Source organism: Rhipicephalus microplus, chromosome 1 (genome assembly GCF_043290135.1).
Source record: "Rhipicephalus microplus isolate Deutch F79 chromosome 1, USDA_Rmic, whole genome shotgun sequence".
NCBI classification, from domain to species: domain Eukaryota; kingdom Metazoa; phylum Arthropoda; class Arachnida; order Ixodida; family Ixodidae; genus Rhipicephalus; species Rhipicephalus microplus.
Window position 1 is genome coordinate 235,871,219 of NC_134700.1, and position 14,499 is coordinate 235,885,717.

Consider the following 14,499-nt stretch of genomic DNA (forward strand, 5'->3'; position numbering starts at 1 on the left):
TTATCTGCGCTATTTTTACTCGGCCTGCAACGCCTGATAACGTTCCCTCTTCACAGCCTGCAAGAAGCAGTTGCACATACCCGCGCTGGATTTTTGAAAGCTCGCGTTTTTTTTTTTTTTTAAGTACTCCGCGCGGATAGCGCTTGGGCTGCGGATAAACCATGCACTGACCACTGTAACATCAGCGTTATGACGTCTTCCTTTCTTTCTTGCGTTCGGAGTGCAAACAAGAGAGGGCGCGGGAGTAAATCCTCGGAAGCAGATAATGAATCACTGGCCACTTGCCAGGGGAGCACTGAATTGCCGCACGCGTCAGCTCCTCGTGGCACGTTTTCTTGTCTAAAAAAAAGCGTGCTCATTATGCAGTCACTGCGACTCTTTTATGACGTAGAAAGTCTCGCCTTCCAATGAGCGTCGCTACGTCGAACATGTTATAGTGTTCACGTAATGTCACAGACGCCTCTTCTTGTATAGTATCTGGGGTCTTACGTTTCAAAACCACGATTATGATCGCGGGAGACGGCGTAGTTGGGGGGGCTCCTAAAATTTCGACCATTCCTTGTTCTTTAACATGTATACTGACATTGTACAGTACACGGACCTCTAACATTTTGCTTCCATCGAAATGTGACCGCCGCGGCCGGGATTCGAACCCGTGACCTTCGGGTACGGACGCAGCTCCTCTCTCAGTGCTACTAAGCGAACATTGCTACCACGATGTCGTCTGTGTATCCAATTGTAACACTTTACCCAGCTGTTTCCTTATTTTCTAATGAGCACATTTCAATGTGTTATGTCAGTAATTCATTAAGTATTTCACTACAACTTGCCGGCCACACTTAAAGATTCCAAGTCAGCCGTGTAAAGACGAAATGAGAATAAGTAGCACGCAACGCAAACAATGCATGCAGCAACTTGTTTTTTTTTAACTTTGTTTAGGAGATGTTGGTGCTTTATATGGTGCCACCTACTTGTTTTCGTATTGAACGCAGAATAGTGATGGCGATGGTAATAGGAAAACACAATATTACGCCTAATGTTATCCCTTATAAGTATTTCAGCGGAAGCACGAACAATCACGTAACAATAATGTGGAAACCGAGTCCTCATAACTGGGCAAGAACATTTGTACCGATCACATGCAGTGCAGTGCTCGGAAATTAAAACGCTGCAGTCGGCCTGCAAGCCTATACTGTTGCTTTTGTGAGCCATCGCCAGTGATTGCTGTGTTTTGCCGAAACCGTGTTTCGCACTCGAATCAAACGCCGTCACAATGCGAGAGCCATAGGCGTTCTTTTAACTATCATAATGAGTTATATCGGTGTCCTCAACGGTGGAGCAAGATATTACCGTAGTACCAACCAACCAGCCAACGTTTTTAGATACTGTGAGTATCTAAAAACGTTGGTACCAACAAACGAATTGAAACGCAAAAATTGAGCACTAAGTAGGCAGGAGAGTACAGAACGGGCACCAGCCCCCCCCCCCCCCCCCCCCCCCAAGCCACACCACAACTTGCTTCGCATCTAAGCAAAGCTGCTTTCCTACCCCGTTCCCACTGCAAATGCAACTCGAGTTTGTACGTTATGGACCCCCTCTCTCCGAGAAAAAAATCTTGCCGACGCTCATGGCCAGTTAATGCCCGTCATTTCGTTGCAGCTTCTAGTTAGCGTCATACCGACTTACTTTGCACTCGAACACTTACGTACTACGAACTACCATAACCTCAAGCGGTAATATTTGTGTCGACATGACACGGCCATCACGAGCCCCTGATTAGAACAGTCGTTAGAAGTGATTGTTATACTAATGATCGAAATCAACGTCGTGGTTCAATCCACGAGTACTGTTAGTACTACTTTCGTTTTCAGCGTTATGTCAGTTTAACACTTACAATTAATGCATAGCCTCTTATACACATTGAAAGTAAGGCTGTGATTAGAACCAGCGCATTACCTGTAGAGACCTGATTTGTAGCGAAAAGACGCGATCATTAGACGAAGTTTCAATGTCGGGTTTTGATCCGTGAACATTGTTGTCTGTCTCTTTCCTGCTACAAAGGTTATGCCAGAATGTCTTTTTGGTATTTTTGAAGAAATTGCACGGTGTTACACCGAAGAAACTGCGCCGAGTTAGCATTATCACAATGTTTAGTATAACTATATATTGACGGACACTGGTTTAACTCACCTCACGGAAATGTCTAACTTGTGGCGAGGTCGATTCATGGGGAATTCCGAGGAAATGCCGGTTCACAGGGGTGTGGTGGTCTCTATACGCCATCAGCAGTGCACTGACGGGAACACCAAATATTATAACGGCAGTTGAAACGTAGATCAGCTCAAAACACGAGGCACAGCATGCTTTCTCAGCAGCGAACCCAGTAAAATTGACGTCGACGTCACATGAGAGATAGTCACGTTACCTGAGAAGCGACGTAACGTGTTATGTCATACCACCGCCAAAGTTTGAACGAATATTGTGCCTGACGTTGCATAAGTATCGCTATTTTGCCAGTGTCAGTGGTTTGTCTGCATCACTGGAGGTCCTGCCATGGGGAGCCAGTAACCTACTAAAGATTGCTTAACAGCACAAACAACAGGAGGGAATAGAAGAGGCTAAGCAGAGCGCTGAACGACAACTTGAAGCTGGAGCGAAGAAGTCTGGAAAGAGCCCGTTGTATTAGAAATGAAACTTAAGAGACACTAGGATTGGGCGTGTTGGTTTAACATGATAAAGATGGCTTAACAGCGCAAAACTTGCACTCGGGACACAGCATCTGTACGGTATATAGACTAAAAAAAAAAAAAACAACATGGGCTTAATTTGCAGCGAGATTCGAACTTTTCATGAGAGCACGCGATCCAATATAATTCGTTGCTGGCATCGCGTGCTCTACATCCGAAGAAAATGACACGTTACTGAGTCGTTTTAAGTCACGTGTTCGTGATGAACAAAACAAGGTGACACAGGTAGAGCGCATGCGCGACTGGTATAAAAGCTAGCCGGATTGCATTGCCGCGGTTTAGTTGGTTTAGTACGGCGCTCATCACTGGTGGAACCGCCGATTCGATACAACACATTTGCATTGGAACGCACAGATGATTCGTGGCGTGTGTGGTAAGTAACTTCAATATTGCTTTGTTTCTGAGCGTCACGGGCAGCACCAAGATTTTTTTTCGGGGGGGGGGGGGGGGGGGCATTGATGGTCATTGAGTTCTTTCAGGGGGGCAGAGAGACGCAGGACTTATGCGTTGTTTTGAATATGCTTGCTCTTAGGGGAGAAGGAGCAGGCGATAACTTTGGCGGGCGTCATGTATATTCTGCTCTGTCCTGACCTGGATTCTCTGTAGTACATCGGTCGCACATAACACGTTCGACCACCATCGAAACATAATGCGGTAGTTGCCATCATTCTGCGAGACTAGTCTTTTCTTTCCTGGTTTCGTCGGGCGCGTCAATGTGGGTCAGTGGTGTCGACAATGTAGTTCGCTTGAAAAAGCGTAAAATATAGGTGCTTCCCGATGCACTCCACTCTGAGACCTGGCTTCGACGTGTCCGTCGCGTAGACGAACGCTTGCTTATCTTGTTTACACGAGACCGGGAAGCTTGAGAACGGCTTCCTTGGACCATCGCTTCAAAACCACCTCAGATTGACGGCTATACTGGGGGCTTTCAGTGCATGCTGTATGTTCTCATTTCCTTTTTTTTATTTATGTAGCTAGTGCAGTAGCAGCTAGAAACTGTCTTTGCGATATGCGTCCGCTATACACACTACTGTGAGACTGCGATATTGTCAGTCTACGTCACCAGTTTCACCTTCAGTTTGAAAAAAAAAAGTTCCTAGTGGAAACTCTAGCGCTAGTGTGTCATGTATGACAAGAATTGCAGGCATGGTGGTTCAACAAAAGTGTGGGAATAAGTGTATGTACAAGGATTTTAGGGGCGTAGACAATTTTTTTTTCTGGGGCGGGGGAGTCCGACATTTGTGTGCAAAAATATAGGGGGGGGGGGGTATGTAAAAGGAGGGAAGAAGACAAGTAAAAAGACATGTTGATGAGACACAAAGAGCATAAAAATTGTAATTCATATAATACCTTAACAGCGAAATCACATTTTGAGATGTAGCCTGTACGGCAATGTAAACACTTGTGATGTCATTAGAGTTGCTCAGATTTATACAGGGTAATTTTGCTCGCATGCCACCTGTGAGACGAGAAACCGCGATGCTGAATCGTATTAATTGAACCAAATGAGCGCTCCGGAAACATCAGCTTAGCCGCAGCTTCATTTCAGGCTTTGACAGTCGACTTTGTCCGAAATGACGTCCAGAATGGATTCTTTCTCGTAAAATTCGTATACGTTGAATTGAAGAGATCGCTCACCAGTAGAAAGCATGACCACATCGATTACTGGGGAGAGAAGGAAACCAGTTGGGTTGACAGGTAGTGAATGGGTATATTTACGTCGCAGCTTGATATAGGCACGCCAACAAACGTGGTTGTTCATTGAATTAGCAGAATAAGAAAACCCATACATACGCTGTTAAGGTCAAAACAAAATGCAGAGGGGAAATTCTTATTTCGACACTTCACGAAAATGCGAAAAGGAAATCGTGCTCTCCTTAGCCGATATGCTCTAGACGCAATGACGTTTCAAAGAACGTGCTTTTTATATTTCTGTTTTTGTTTAGCAGCCGCTGCGGTGAAGACAGTTGATTAGAGACAGCTTTGACACATGCCAAGAACGGGGTCACTTCCGAGACAGGCGCGGCGAAAGTTGATGCACGGAACTGCGACATAAATAAAACTGAAACATGCTCGTTCTGGGACGGAGTTTGCGTCAGCACAGCGTTTTTACTCGTTGGAATTCGTTAATCCAGATTGTGCGCGCACGAGAGGGAAGCGAAAAACTGCCTGTTAGCAACGCGCGCGGTTTTGAAGAGCCGGCTTGTTTCAGCGTTTTCGCGCGCTTCCGTGCTACAGAAACGAAACCGCAACTGGCAACAAGCGTCCACAGTCATGAGTTCAGTTCTACCACAGAACACTTATATACATCGTTGGTACTCTGCTTGAAAACACGTGATATAATAATAAAATTGATGCGTGTATTTGTAGAAGATTACGCTTAATATGTGAAAAACACCAGTCAGTCTTCTCTAAAATTGACGCGAAGGTTCTTTTTGCCGCCGCTACGTGTCGCTGAGCTCATGTGGGAAATTTTCCCCCCCACCTCGCGTCTTCGCTGGAGTTCGTGTGTTGCAGCGCGAACTCTGCTCGATAACAGGATTACGTGAGTACGGTGTAAAGCAGATGCACGTTAAAATAAGGTGAGTCCTTTGCCTTCAGTGAGCTCGCTTGAAGTAACGGCGTGGCCTTTCTCTTGTCCGGTTCCCGCCTGACAAAACCTGAATGAGTGGCTGCTTCCGACAGTTGCTTCTCTTCTTCGAGCTTAACGCCGCCTCTTCCGATGTGCTTGGCTAAATGATTACATGCTTTGCCTTATTTCGTTGCGAATGACTCATAGGTGCATTTTAAACGCGAGATTAGTGCGCGGGGAACACTCGATCTCTCGGTGCTGTTCAAATCGGCTAGGACAGCCGAAGAATACCACAGCTTCCCGACAGTTTTGGACGCTTGTGAATGCTTTCGATTAACCGGATTACCGAGAAAAATCGCAGTGCGTTGCCGGGCAGCAGTCCGCTGTAACGGCCGCCGTCGAATTATTAGTCTCTCGACCGTTTGCCGACTTCATACTTTCTTACTCCGCTTTCCGGATGCCTTTGTGTAACGCAACGTTGACCCCGATTTCGAAATCATAGTTTCTTTCGCGTTTTTAAGCTCAACACCTCTGCTAATTCGACCGCTCATGAAAGAGGCTAATAAAGTATTGAATGGGCACCGCATATTTTTGACAGCTGCTCACTTGTGAGCTTGGCATCTATCCTTCTCGCGCGAGCGCGGATGATTCGAAACCGAAGTCCCGACACTACTGCTGTCACTGGGATTGTTATCACGTGGAATCTTGAGTCGACTCGGACTCGGTAAACTCTCGAACGTTGACTTTTCCTAGAGTCGTGCGGATATGTGCAAGCAGCGGAGGCGGGTTGTTTTTGTAAACAGGGGCGCAATCCTTCACGATGTAGCGGTCGAAGAACATGCGTAATTCATGCCGCTTGAGACTCGTCTTGGCACCCCTTCGGCGTGTTTACCAAGACATATGGTGTGATGCGTAGACTACGAGCGCGTTTGCCGCCATCCGCTTGTTCAGCTATCGCTTCTCGCGCAATGCGCGAGGTGTCTAGTAAATTGTAGTACCTGTGCCTAATGTGTCGATAATTCAATGTAAGGCATTCTTTGTGTAACTCGGCTGAATCAACTTTTTTTCTTTTGTTTCAGTTGCAGATGACGTAGCTACAGGGTAAGCTATGTTTCGATGCTTATCTTTATTCTCTCGCTATCTAGTACTTCAGTATACAGTCTCTCACAAGCCCGGTTGTTGCATACTGCTTTTTTTGCTAGTATTTGAAAATTATTGTACATGTACAAGCCTTTCTAATCTTAACTGACATTGTTTGATGCTAGCGTAGCAACAGCAGAAATGCCATGCCACCCACACAGCCTGTGCAGTTAATTGCTTTCATGTTTTTCCGGTTCAGTGGGCACTGTTTATCATGGGGCACATTCGATATAGTGTACTACTACAGTCATCCATCTTCATATTCTCTCATATGTTAGGCACGTGTAGAACGCACATGCATGCTAATGCACACAGTCTTGAATTACACCTCTGTGAGGTAAACAGTGCCTAGCAAAGTGGTACCATAACTAGAGATTGTCTAATAACGCCGCCAGTTGGTAGTGACTCTGCTTTTTCATTTTTTAACCAGCTGCACTGCATGTGGTGCCTGACCTAAGAACTATTTATGATAAAAGTTTTACGATAGGTCTGGCTGAGTTTGTTTATGTTGAATTTTTCTTTTCTGTGGCATTTAACTTTCATTAAAAGTGAAAGGGATTCCAATTTCCATTTTCGGTAAGGCTCATACCGTTCCTTCTGTCAAGCAGTGCCTGCTGTTTGGTTTGTCTTGCTAATAATTTGCACATTATTCTGGCAGTAGCTTATTAGCATTATGCCTAAAGTTAGAACAGTAAGAAATGCATGAAAACTGTTGAAACTATGCACATGACATTGGTATTGGTGTGGTATCATGCATACAACACCGATAACTGTGTTATACCTTGCATTGGGTTCCAAGGGGCACAATACATGTGTTATCGTATCCAACTCGCACATTGCTCGCCTTTCATTTGCACAGTATGTCTGCAAAGGCCTGTGGCCTTTCCAGCTTTACAAGTGGTGCGATGGATGGTGGAGGCACCAAGGGCGATGGTGACGGCCGCACTGAGAGGATAGAAAGGTACGCTGTTAGGTTGTCACTTTCACTTGCGTGCTTGTAATTGTGTTTCACCCAAATCGTTTTTCGCACTTGCACTTTCATCGCTTTTCTACCTCTTCTTGTTTAATTAAGCAAGAAGAGATCTTTCTTTTTTTAAATATATGGCATAGCATTTACTTCTGGATTCCTACAGTAATCAGCATAGTATTACCTCTGGAAAATTTTGAAAGCTTCAGAAGCTTTTGTGGGCGTGGTTGAGGATGTTAAGTAGCATACCAATGTTTAACAGTGTTGGTATTGTCTGTAGTATAGTTGTAAAGGTGAAAGCTGTCGATGCACTAAGAATCAAATGATTGCCAGAAAAACCAGTGTTGGTGGTACATTTTGCAATATGGAATAATTACTGTATGGCAGTGTATTAATAACAGTTAGAGATTGAATTCCTCAATGTTTAGGAAAAGCCTCTGGGTCCTTATAGTGATACTGATTTAACTTCATTGGCAAAATTTGTTTTCGCTGCATGCAGCAGTGCAAACACAGATTGTAATGCAAAAGTTGTATCTTTGGCTGCAGTCAGCCTTCAGTATGTGTATCAGATATGGAAATAACTGTTCTGTATAGTCTGAACTTCCAACACAACAAACCAGGCATTCTCGAATAGTGAATTATAGTCTACCACTATCCCTCAAGAGGAAGGTATATAGCAGCTGCATCTTACCGGTACTTACATATGCAGCAGAAACCTTGGGTCTTACAAAGAGGATTCAACTTAAGTTGAGGATGATGCAGAGAGCGATGAAAAGGAAAGTGATGTAACCTTAAAAGATGAGAACAGATTGAGTCAGGGAACAAACGAGGGTAAAGGATATCATAGTTGAAATCAATAAGAAATTGACATGGGCCCAGCATGTTGCATGTACGCAGGATAACTTCCAGCAATTAAAGGTAACTGATCGAATTCTTAGAGAAGGCAAATGCATGAGAGGGAGAGAGAAAATCAGGTGGGTAGATGAGGTTAAGATGTTTGAAGGTGTAGTGTGGCAGCAGAGAGCACAGGACCGAGTTTTTTGGCAGAACATGGTGGAGGCCCCTGCCCTGCAGTGGGCGTAGTTATGCTAGTGAATATTAAACTTGCTGCATCTGAAATGACAAATAACGCTCGGAGGGCCTACCAACATTAAAGTGTAGTTGTTTGAAACTTGTCTTTGCCGAGACTCCTCCACTGGACCCTCTTTAGACACTATTCTATCAAACCCTTAATTTTCTCAGACTAAAGTTTCCAGTTTACATGTAACACAGATACTTGCGAATGTCAGATATAGCCTAGATATTTTACTGTTAGATAGACTTCCTTTTCCTTTTGTAATTTGCGATTAACTGTTGAGTGTACAGGTTCGCAGTATGGTGACACAGTTGCACCCGTGATTGAAAAATGAGTTTTTGATGTCTCGTGGATATAAATGAGTCGAACCAAGTAAGCTTCAGTACGCATCTATATGCCTCGTGAAGCAGTTTGGTTTGTCAGCAGTTTGAGACATTTTACAATCTCACTGTGTTAATCCATCTATGATAACTGGAACGGTAAAGCTTTGAAAGAAGACATTGCTTTGGAGAGCAAGTAGTATTGTCACTTCGAAGCCTTTTGCGTGCTGGTGTAGACTGAAGAGGCACACAACCAGTTGCCATTCCAACACTGTAATTATTACTTAGACTTGCACTCGAGCAATTTCACTACACAACTTTTATGTTGCCTAGCTACTTGGTTGCATTTCCACCTATAGTTTTGTAAAACTCCTTTCCTAGTTTCATGTCTGACGAGACAGATTTTTTCATGTACACTTCGATTCGTCTGTCATCATCACATCAGCCAAGGTGACAGCTACAAAGTATCGTTATCAACCCCCGTGCCAAGAAACAATTTTCCTCTTGGTTAGTATCTGTTTATAATGTTGCATTGTGGCCAAGGTATTTTTAAAGTTACATGGCGCTATGTATGACTGAACCAAATGAATCCATTAGATAAGTAAACTAGCAAAAGCAGGGACATTGATTGTTGTCTTCAATAGTAGTTCGGTAATTGACTCACCTGGAATGAATTGAAAGTGCACAAAATCTCAGTTTTTATCAGTGGGACCTGAACCCACAGCGTTCGTATTACACAACCTAAATGTCTGTTCGATTCATTTGGTTGTTTAATAAAAAAAACGAACCTCTAGAACAAAAATTTGTTTATTGCTCTATGTATGTTTCTTTAGTGGAAAAGTTCAGCTTATTGGTCATGTGGTGGATTAGACCCCCAAATTGGTTATGCTAGCTTGAGCACTTAATGAGCAATCTGATTTGGCAATGTTCTAAACTGTTTTCACACAGGTATAAGAAGCAGCGACGGGAAGAACTCGCGAGGCATTACATGACAAAATCAGCAGGTGCATCTGAAGAGAACAGCTCAACAGCTGCAAAGGCTAAAGGTGTGTTGAAGGTGGCCGAACCAGAGCCCCATGGTGACAAGAATGCTGCCCCAGAACGAAAGAGTGCCCCACCAAGTGTTCGAATGACCAGGGCATCTCGGTAAGCTATCTGCACAATTCATCATGTACAGTACTCTCATTAAATGGAACCTGAAGGGACCAGTAAAATATGTTCCATTTAACAGAAGTTGTGTTTAATCATCGATGAACAAGGGTGCAGAATACAGGCACGAAACCAATCTTGCCTAAAGCACTTATTCTATTTAAGCAACAGTTCAGTTTAACAATTTCCATTTACTGAGAGTAGGCTGTATATGCCATATCCTCAATATTCAATGATATTTGAAGTCTTCATCGAAAATAATATTCATCAAGGATATGTGATATTTGGCATTGATTGGCACACATTGCATCGCATACAGTGCTACAAAAATTTTGGTAAGGGATGTTTTGCGTGCAGTTACATGGAACTGTGGTTTGCAATTGCTTCCTTCGCAGGTTCTATGCAAAGAAATTAGAAACGTGCCTTGCAGCCTCTGCTGCTGTGAATAGAGGAAAAATGGAAGGGATACAGCACATTAGAGTTTTACAATTCAAGTTTCATTTAATAAATGTTGTACCTTGAATTAATGCTATTCATGAAGTGTAGGGATGACAATCGGACAAAAGCAGAAGCTACGACTGCCAAGTTGTTTTTCTCTCATCTTGCATACAGTACTCTCATTAATTGGAATGCAAAGACATAAAAAAAAATGCTGGATGTAACAGGATTTTCATTTACTGAGAGATGACCAGGGGTGCACAATACAAGAACGGAACCAATCTTGTCGGAAACATTTGCTCCATCTAGGCAGCATTTCAGTTTAACAGATTTCCATTTACCGATAATCTGCTGCATACTGTATACATGCATAGTACAGGTTAGAAACTTTGGAAACTTGTCAACCAGTCTTCCTTCTTCTTTTTCCTGTTTTCTGAAATGAACGTGCTACAATGCATGTCACATTTATGTAAATGAGTGCCACAGACAATAGCATGCAAATATGAAAAAAAAAAAAAACGGGAAATGGCCTGGGAGAAAAGCACTGACACTTAATGGGGGACATGGCAGTGGGGGACATGGCAGTGTGAATGGTAAGTTTGGTCAAATTGTTCAATTTTTCATTTTATTTATTTTTTCTGCAATCCTGAGACCATGTCTTACGCCATGGCAGAATATTAAACCAAAATAAGTAGAAGTCCAGAATAAAGCATTTTACTACTGTGCTGTCATAAAAACTATGACAAAATTGAGCTTCAGAAATTGCAAATCTGCTGGGTTTCCTTTAGCATAGTCACAATATTGGCATCATTATAAAAAGGACAGATCGGAGCTGAAGGCGGCCTCAATTCTGCATGTGTCCCATGAAAAATAAAGCCACCTTGCTTCATAGTTCCATTTTCTTAGCATCTAACTTCATTTTCTAGCTTTCATTCTTTGAGCAGTTGCTGTCAGTCATTCCTGTGTCATTTCACAACAAATGAAGATATAGCCATTTCGTTTTCTTCGCTTAGATCCCAAGAGATTGGTAAGGGCTGTAAAGCTGTTCATATTTGAGTGCACATCAGACAGATATTTATAATTGGCTTTTTGTTAGAGTTGTTAGCAAGACAATATGCACAGGACTTCTGAAAAAAATCTTTGATGCTTATCTCAATACTAAAAAAATAAGCCAATAGGATTACGGCACAGAATAGGCCCTTCTATATATCGTTATGCATAAATATTGGCAAACCTAGGCTTCATTTCAGCTTGAGGCACTCATTTTTGTTAAATCCATTGCTATTTGCAAGCGAGAAGTTCGGGTGCAGATTTTCTCTCTTAACTAATGCTACCGATGCACACCAATGCTGACTCGGAAATTTCTGCAGCACACATCAATATACATATTGTAATGACGGGTGCATGCCACAGTTAAATTTTGTTAATTTTATCACCTGTAAACTTTTTTTCTTCTGCAGTCTTCGAGCGCTCTCCCATGCTGCCAATACACAGGGTGCCTCAGGTAAGATGTGTTTCTAGTTTTTTTTTATTTGATGGTCTGCAGTGTCACATGACTAATGCATCGGTTTTTCATGATAATGACAGATTGTTGGCAACTATGACAGCTTTGAGGATGTTTTATCACCGACCGCATTAGAGAGATAGTAACTACACCTTTGTCCTGTGGGAAAAGGATTCTTGTAGCTATGCCATGATGGAGTATGAGGCTATCTATCAGAGAACGATATAAAAGAAGGAAGTTAAATAAAATTTCAACACTGCATTAGTGTTAAACATTAGTTAAGTTTATTCTGCTGTAGCTATAACGGTAGGTTGCCTTACATGGGCGAAAAGTTTGTCCGCCATTCTAGAAAATTTTTCATTTCTTAAGAATTCGAAATAAACTCTCTCAAAAAAAAAAAAAAAAACATCGCTCACTTGTTGTTCTCAGCATTTCATCAAGGCTCTTGCTTGTTCAGAATTGTTCAGAATTGATCATTCTCACAGTCCACAATAACATTGCAGCCGAACAACTGTCAAAGCCAGAACTGCCACACCGCGGGGAGCGCCAAAGTTTGAGGCCCTTGGACCTGAATGACAACATACCTGCAAGGGTGAGGGAAGGAGAGCTTGTGTTCTATTGTGTAGAAAAAAAATGTTGTGCTCATTTACTGGGTTGCTGCTGTTAAGTCTTGTTGTTTTGGCATTCCTGTAGCAAATTACTGTTGCTTTGCGAAAGTTTCATCTGACTCGGCGTTTTAAGCAATGCCTTCACTCACAGATGCACATTGTGCAATTACTGCTGTTCTTTTGTTTTGTCACATTCTCTTAGTGTCAGCCACATGCACCACGGTACACGCTACCATGATGTCTTTAGAATTAAAGCAGCATGAAATCGCATGCAGAAGTGAATATTGCCTGTACAGTCATTAGCAGCAGCTTGTAGGAATTTGTCGAGCCTTTCCTGTATCTGTGACGTATCTGTGACTTGCTTCCTGCACGTAATCTTAGAGCAGTGCTTTGGCATGCAGGCTCAAGTTTTTTGTGGTAGCAGCAAGGCAGAGAACAAAGTTGTGGCTGTGTCCGCTAAAACAATTGCCGAAAAGAGTCCCGTCAGGCGAAAACCACCAGCAACAGCTGCGAGGCCCTCCCCTCCACGAGCCTCAATGGGTGAGTACCTTTAAAAAGTAGGCCCTTGACTGCTGCCTACTTGTCTGGTTGTGCTCTCTCTTGACAAGTGTAGTTGCGAAAATCGCATGAGGTTGGTTCCACCACTTTTTCACCACTGCATTCGTGTGCAAAAAAGATCCTGACTGTGAACCCACTTCCATGCTTAAGTCCTTCGTGAAACAGTTACATTCAAAAATCAAATGTAATTGCCCTGAGGCAATTTGAAGTAAATTATAGTCCACTAGATTTTGTTAATGAGATGTTATTGAATTCTACTGCAGCAATGTCGGTTCTAGTGTATGGTATCTGTAAAAGCACAAAATAATCATCAATCTTAGCATTGTTATTGCTGCTTTTGGCCTATATTCACTTTTCATTGGAAAAAGAAAAAAAAATGTTGCTAAAAAACTAGGGCCGCAGAAGGCTGATACAGACGCCGTTTTTCGAACCTTAAGATTCGTTAACACCTTTAATAGTGGTACCTATGCAAGTAAATTTTCAAGACCACTAAAAATTGATTCCTGCGCATCTTATAATTGTCCTAGAAGCCCATTTCACCAAAGCCTTGGTGGATATGTGAACTTGGTCGTCCAAATCATTGTTTAGTACGGAATAAAATAATCCTGCACGTCAAAAGCAAAAGTAGCGCTTGTGTATGCACACTTGTCTTGAGGTGAGCAGTCATCTGCAGCAATGCCTTGTCAAGGTGGACGTATGGGACCCTGTCTCTCTCGTTGCACAGTTCGACAGATGTACAAGATTTAGTTCGGCGCAAGTTCATGGCATCTGCCAAGACTGCTGCTTCTGAAGGACTCGGTGTGGAATTATTCTTTAGAGCTTTAATTCAGGTTTAATGAACTCATGTGAGCATAATCTTTGTAGCCGTTGTAGTAAATACATTAGCTGGCTGAAAAACACTGTATTCTTTCCCTCAGTCATTTCAGGCGTGGAAAATGGTGCCCATGTCTGTCAGTTCGTGCCTTCACTTAGTCCCAGTCTTTTTGGTGCCATAACTATTTTTTTACAGCCAAAGCTGTTACGAGATCATAACACGAGTCACGCGCGGCGCCGTAGTTGTCCGCTACCACCGCTGGTCTCTGTAACCAGTATCGAAGGAAAAAACACCAAGGACACAATGGGGCTTAAACTTAGGTCCGCTGTGTGCCAGCCCAGTATCTTACCACTGAGCCACACCATTGCTTGGTACTTGTTTGCAAACTTGCCTTAGGCAGGCTTGATATTGAGAAAGGATTTGCGGTAATATGAGTAATAAAATGTTTTAGAACAGCAAAGGAACAACCAGGTGTCACGCAATGCACGCATAGCGTAACGGGTGGGTCTTCTAATGCTCCAACCCATGGCAAAAGCTTGTTCTTGTTCCCCTATTAACTGTGGCGCATACCCACTTCAGGCATAATTTCTTGTCGTCGTCAGCCACT

At 42.9% G+C, this 14,499-nt stretch overlaps 1 protein-coding gene across 4 annotated transcripts in view; it reads left to right on the forward strand.

The window, feature by feature from the left end:
• The first annotated feature begins 3,044 nt into the window (after window positions 1-3,044).
• Window positions 3,045-14,499, forward strand: part of LOC119166252 (uncharacterized) — a 180,841-nt gene continuing 169,386 nt past the window's right edge. For 3 of the 4 annotated variants that reach the window (XM_075891645.1, XM_075891646.1, XM_075891647.1), the window contains exons 1-7: window positions 3,045-3,120; window positions 6,399-6,420; window positions 7,319-7,420; window positions 9,770-9,967; window positions 11,869-11,912; window positions 12,416-12,504; window positions 12,922-13,060. In XM_075891645.1, coding sequence (XP_075747760.1) covers window positions 3,102-3,120; window positions 6,399-6,420; window positions 7,319-7,420; window positions 9,770-9,967; window positions 11,869-11,912; window positions 12,416-12,504; window positions 12,922-13,060 — 613 coding nt within the window. In that variant the 5' untranslated portion in view covers window positions 3,045-3,101. Of the gene's footprint in view, window positions 3,121-5,232; window positions 5,330-6,398; window positions 6,421-7,318; window positions 7,421-9,769; window positions 9,968-11,868; window positions 11,913-12,415; window positions 12,505-12,921; window positions 13,061-14,499 lie in introns of those variants that run through there. The other variant, XM_075891649.1, reaches the window with a different exon arrangement.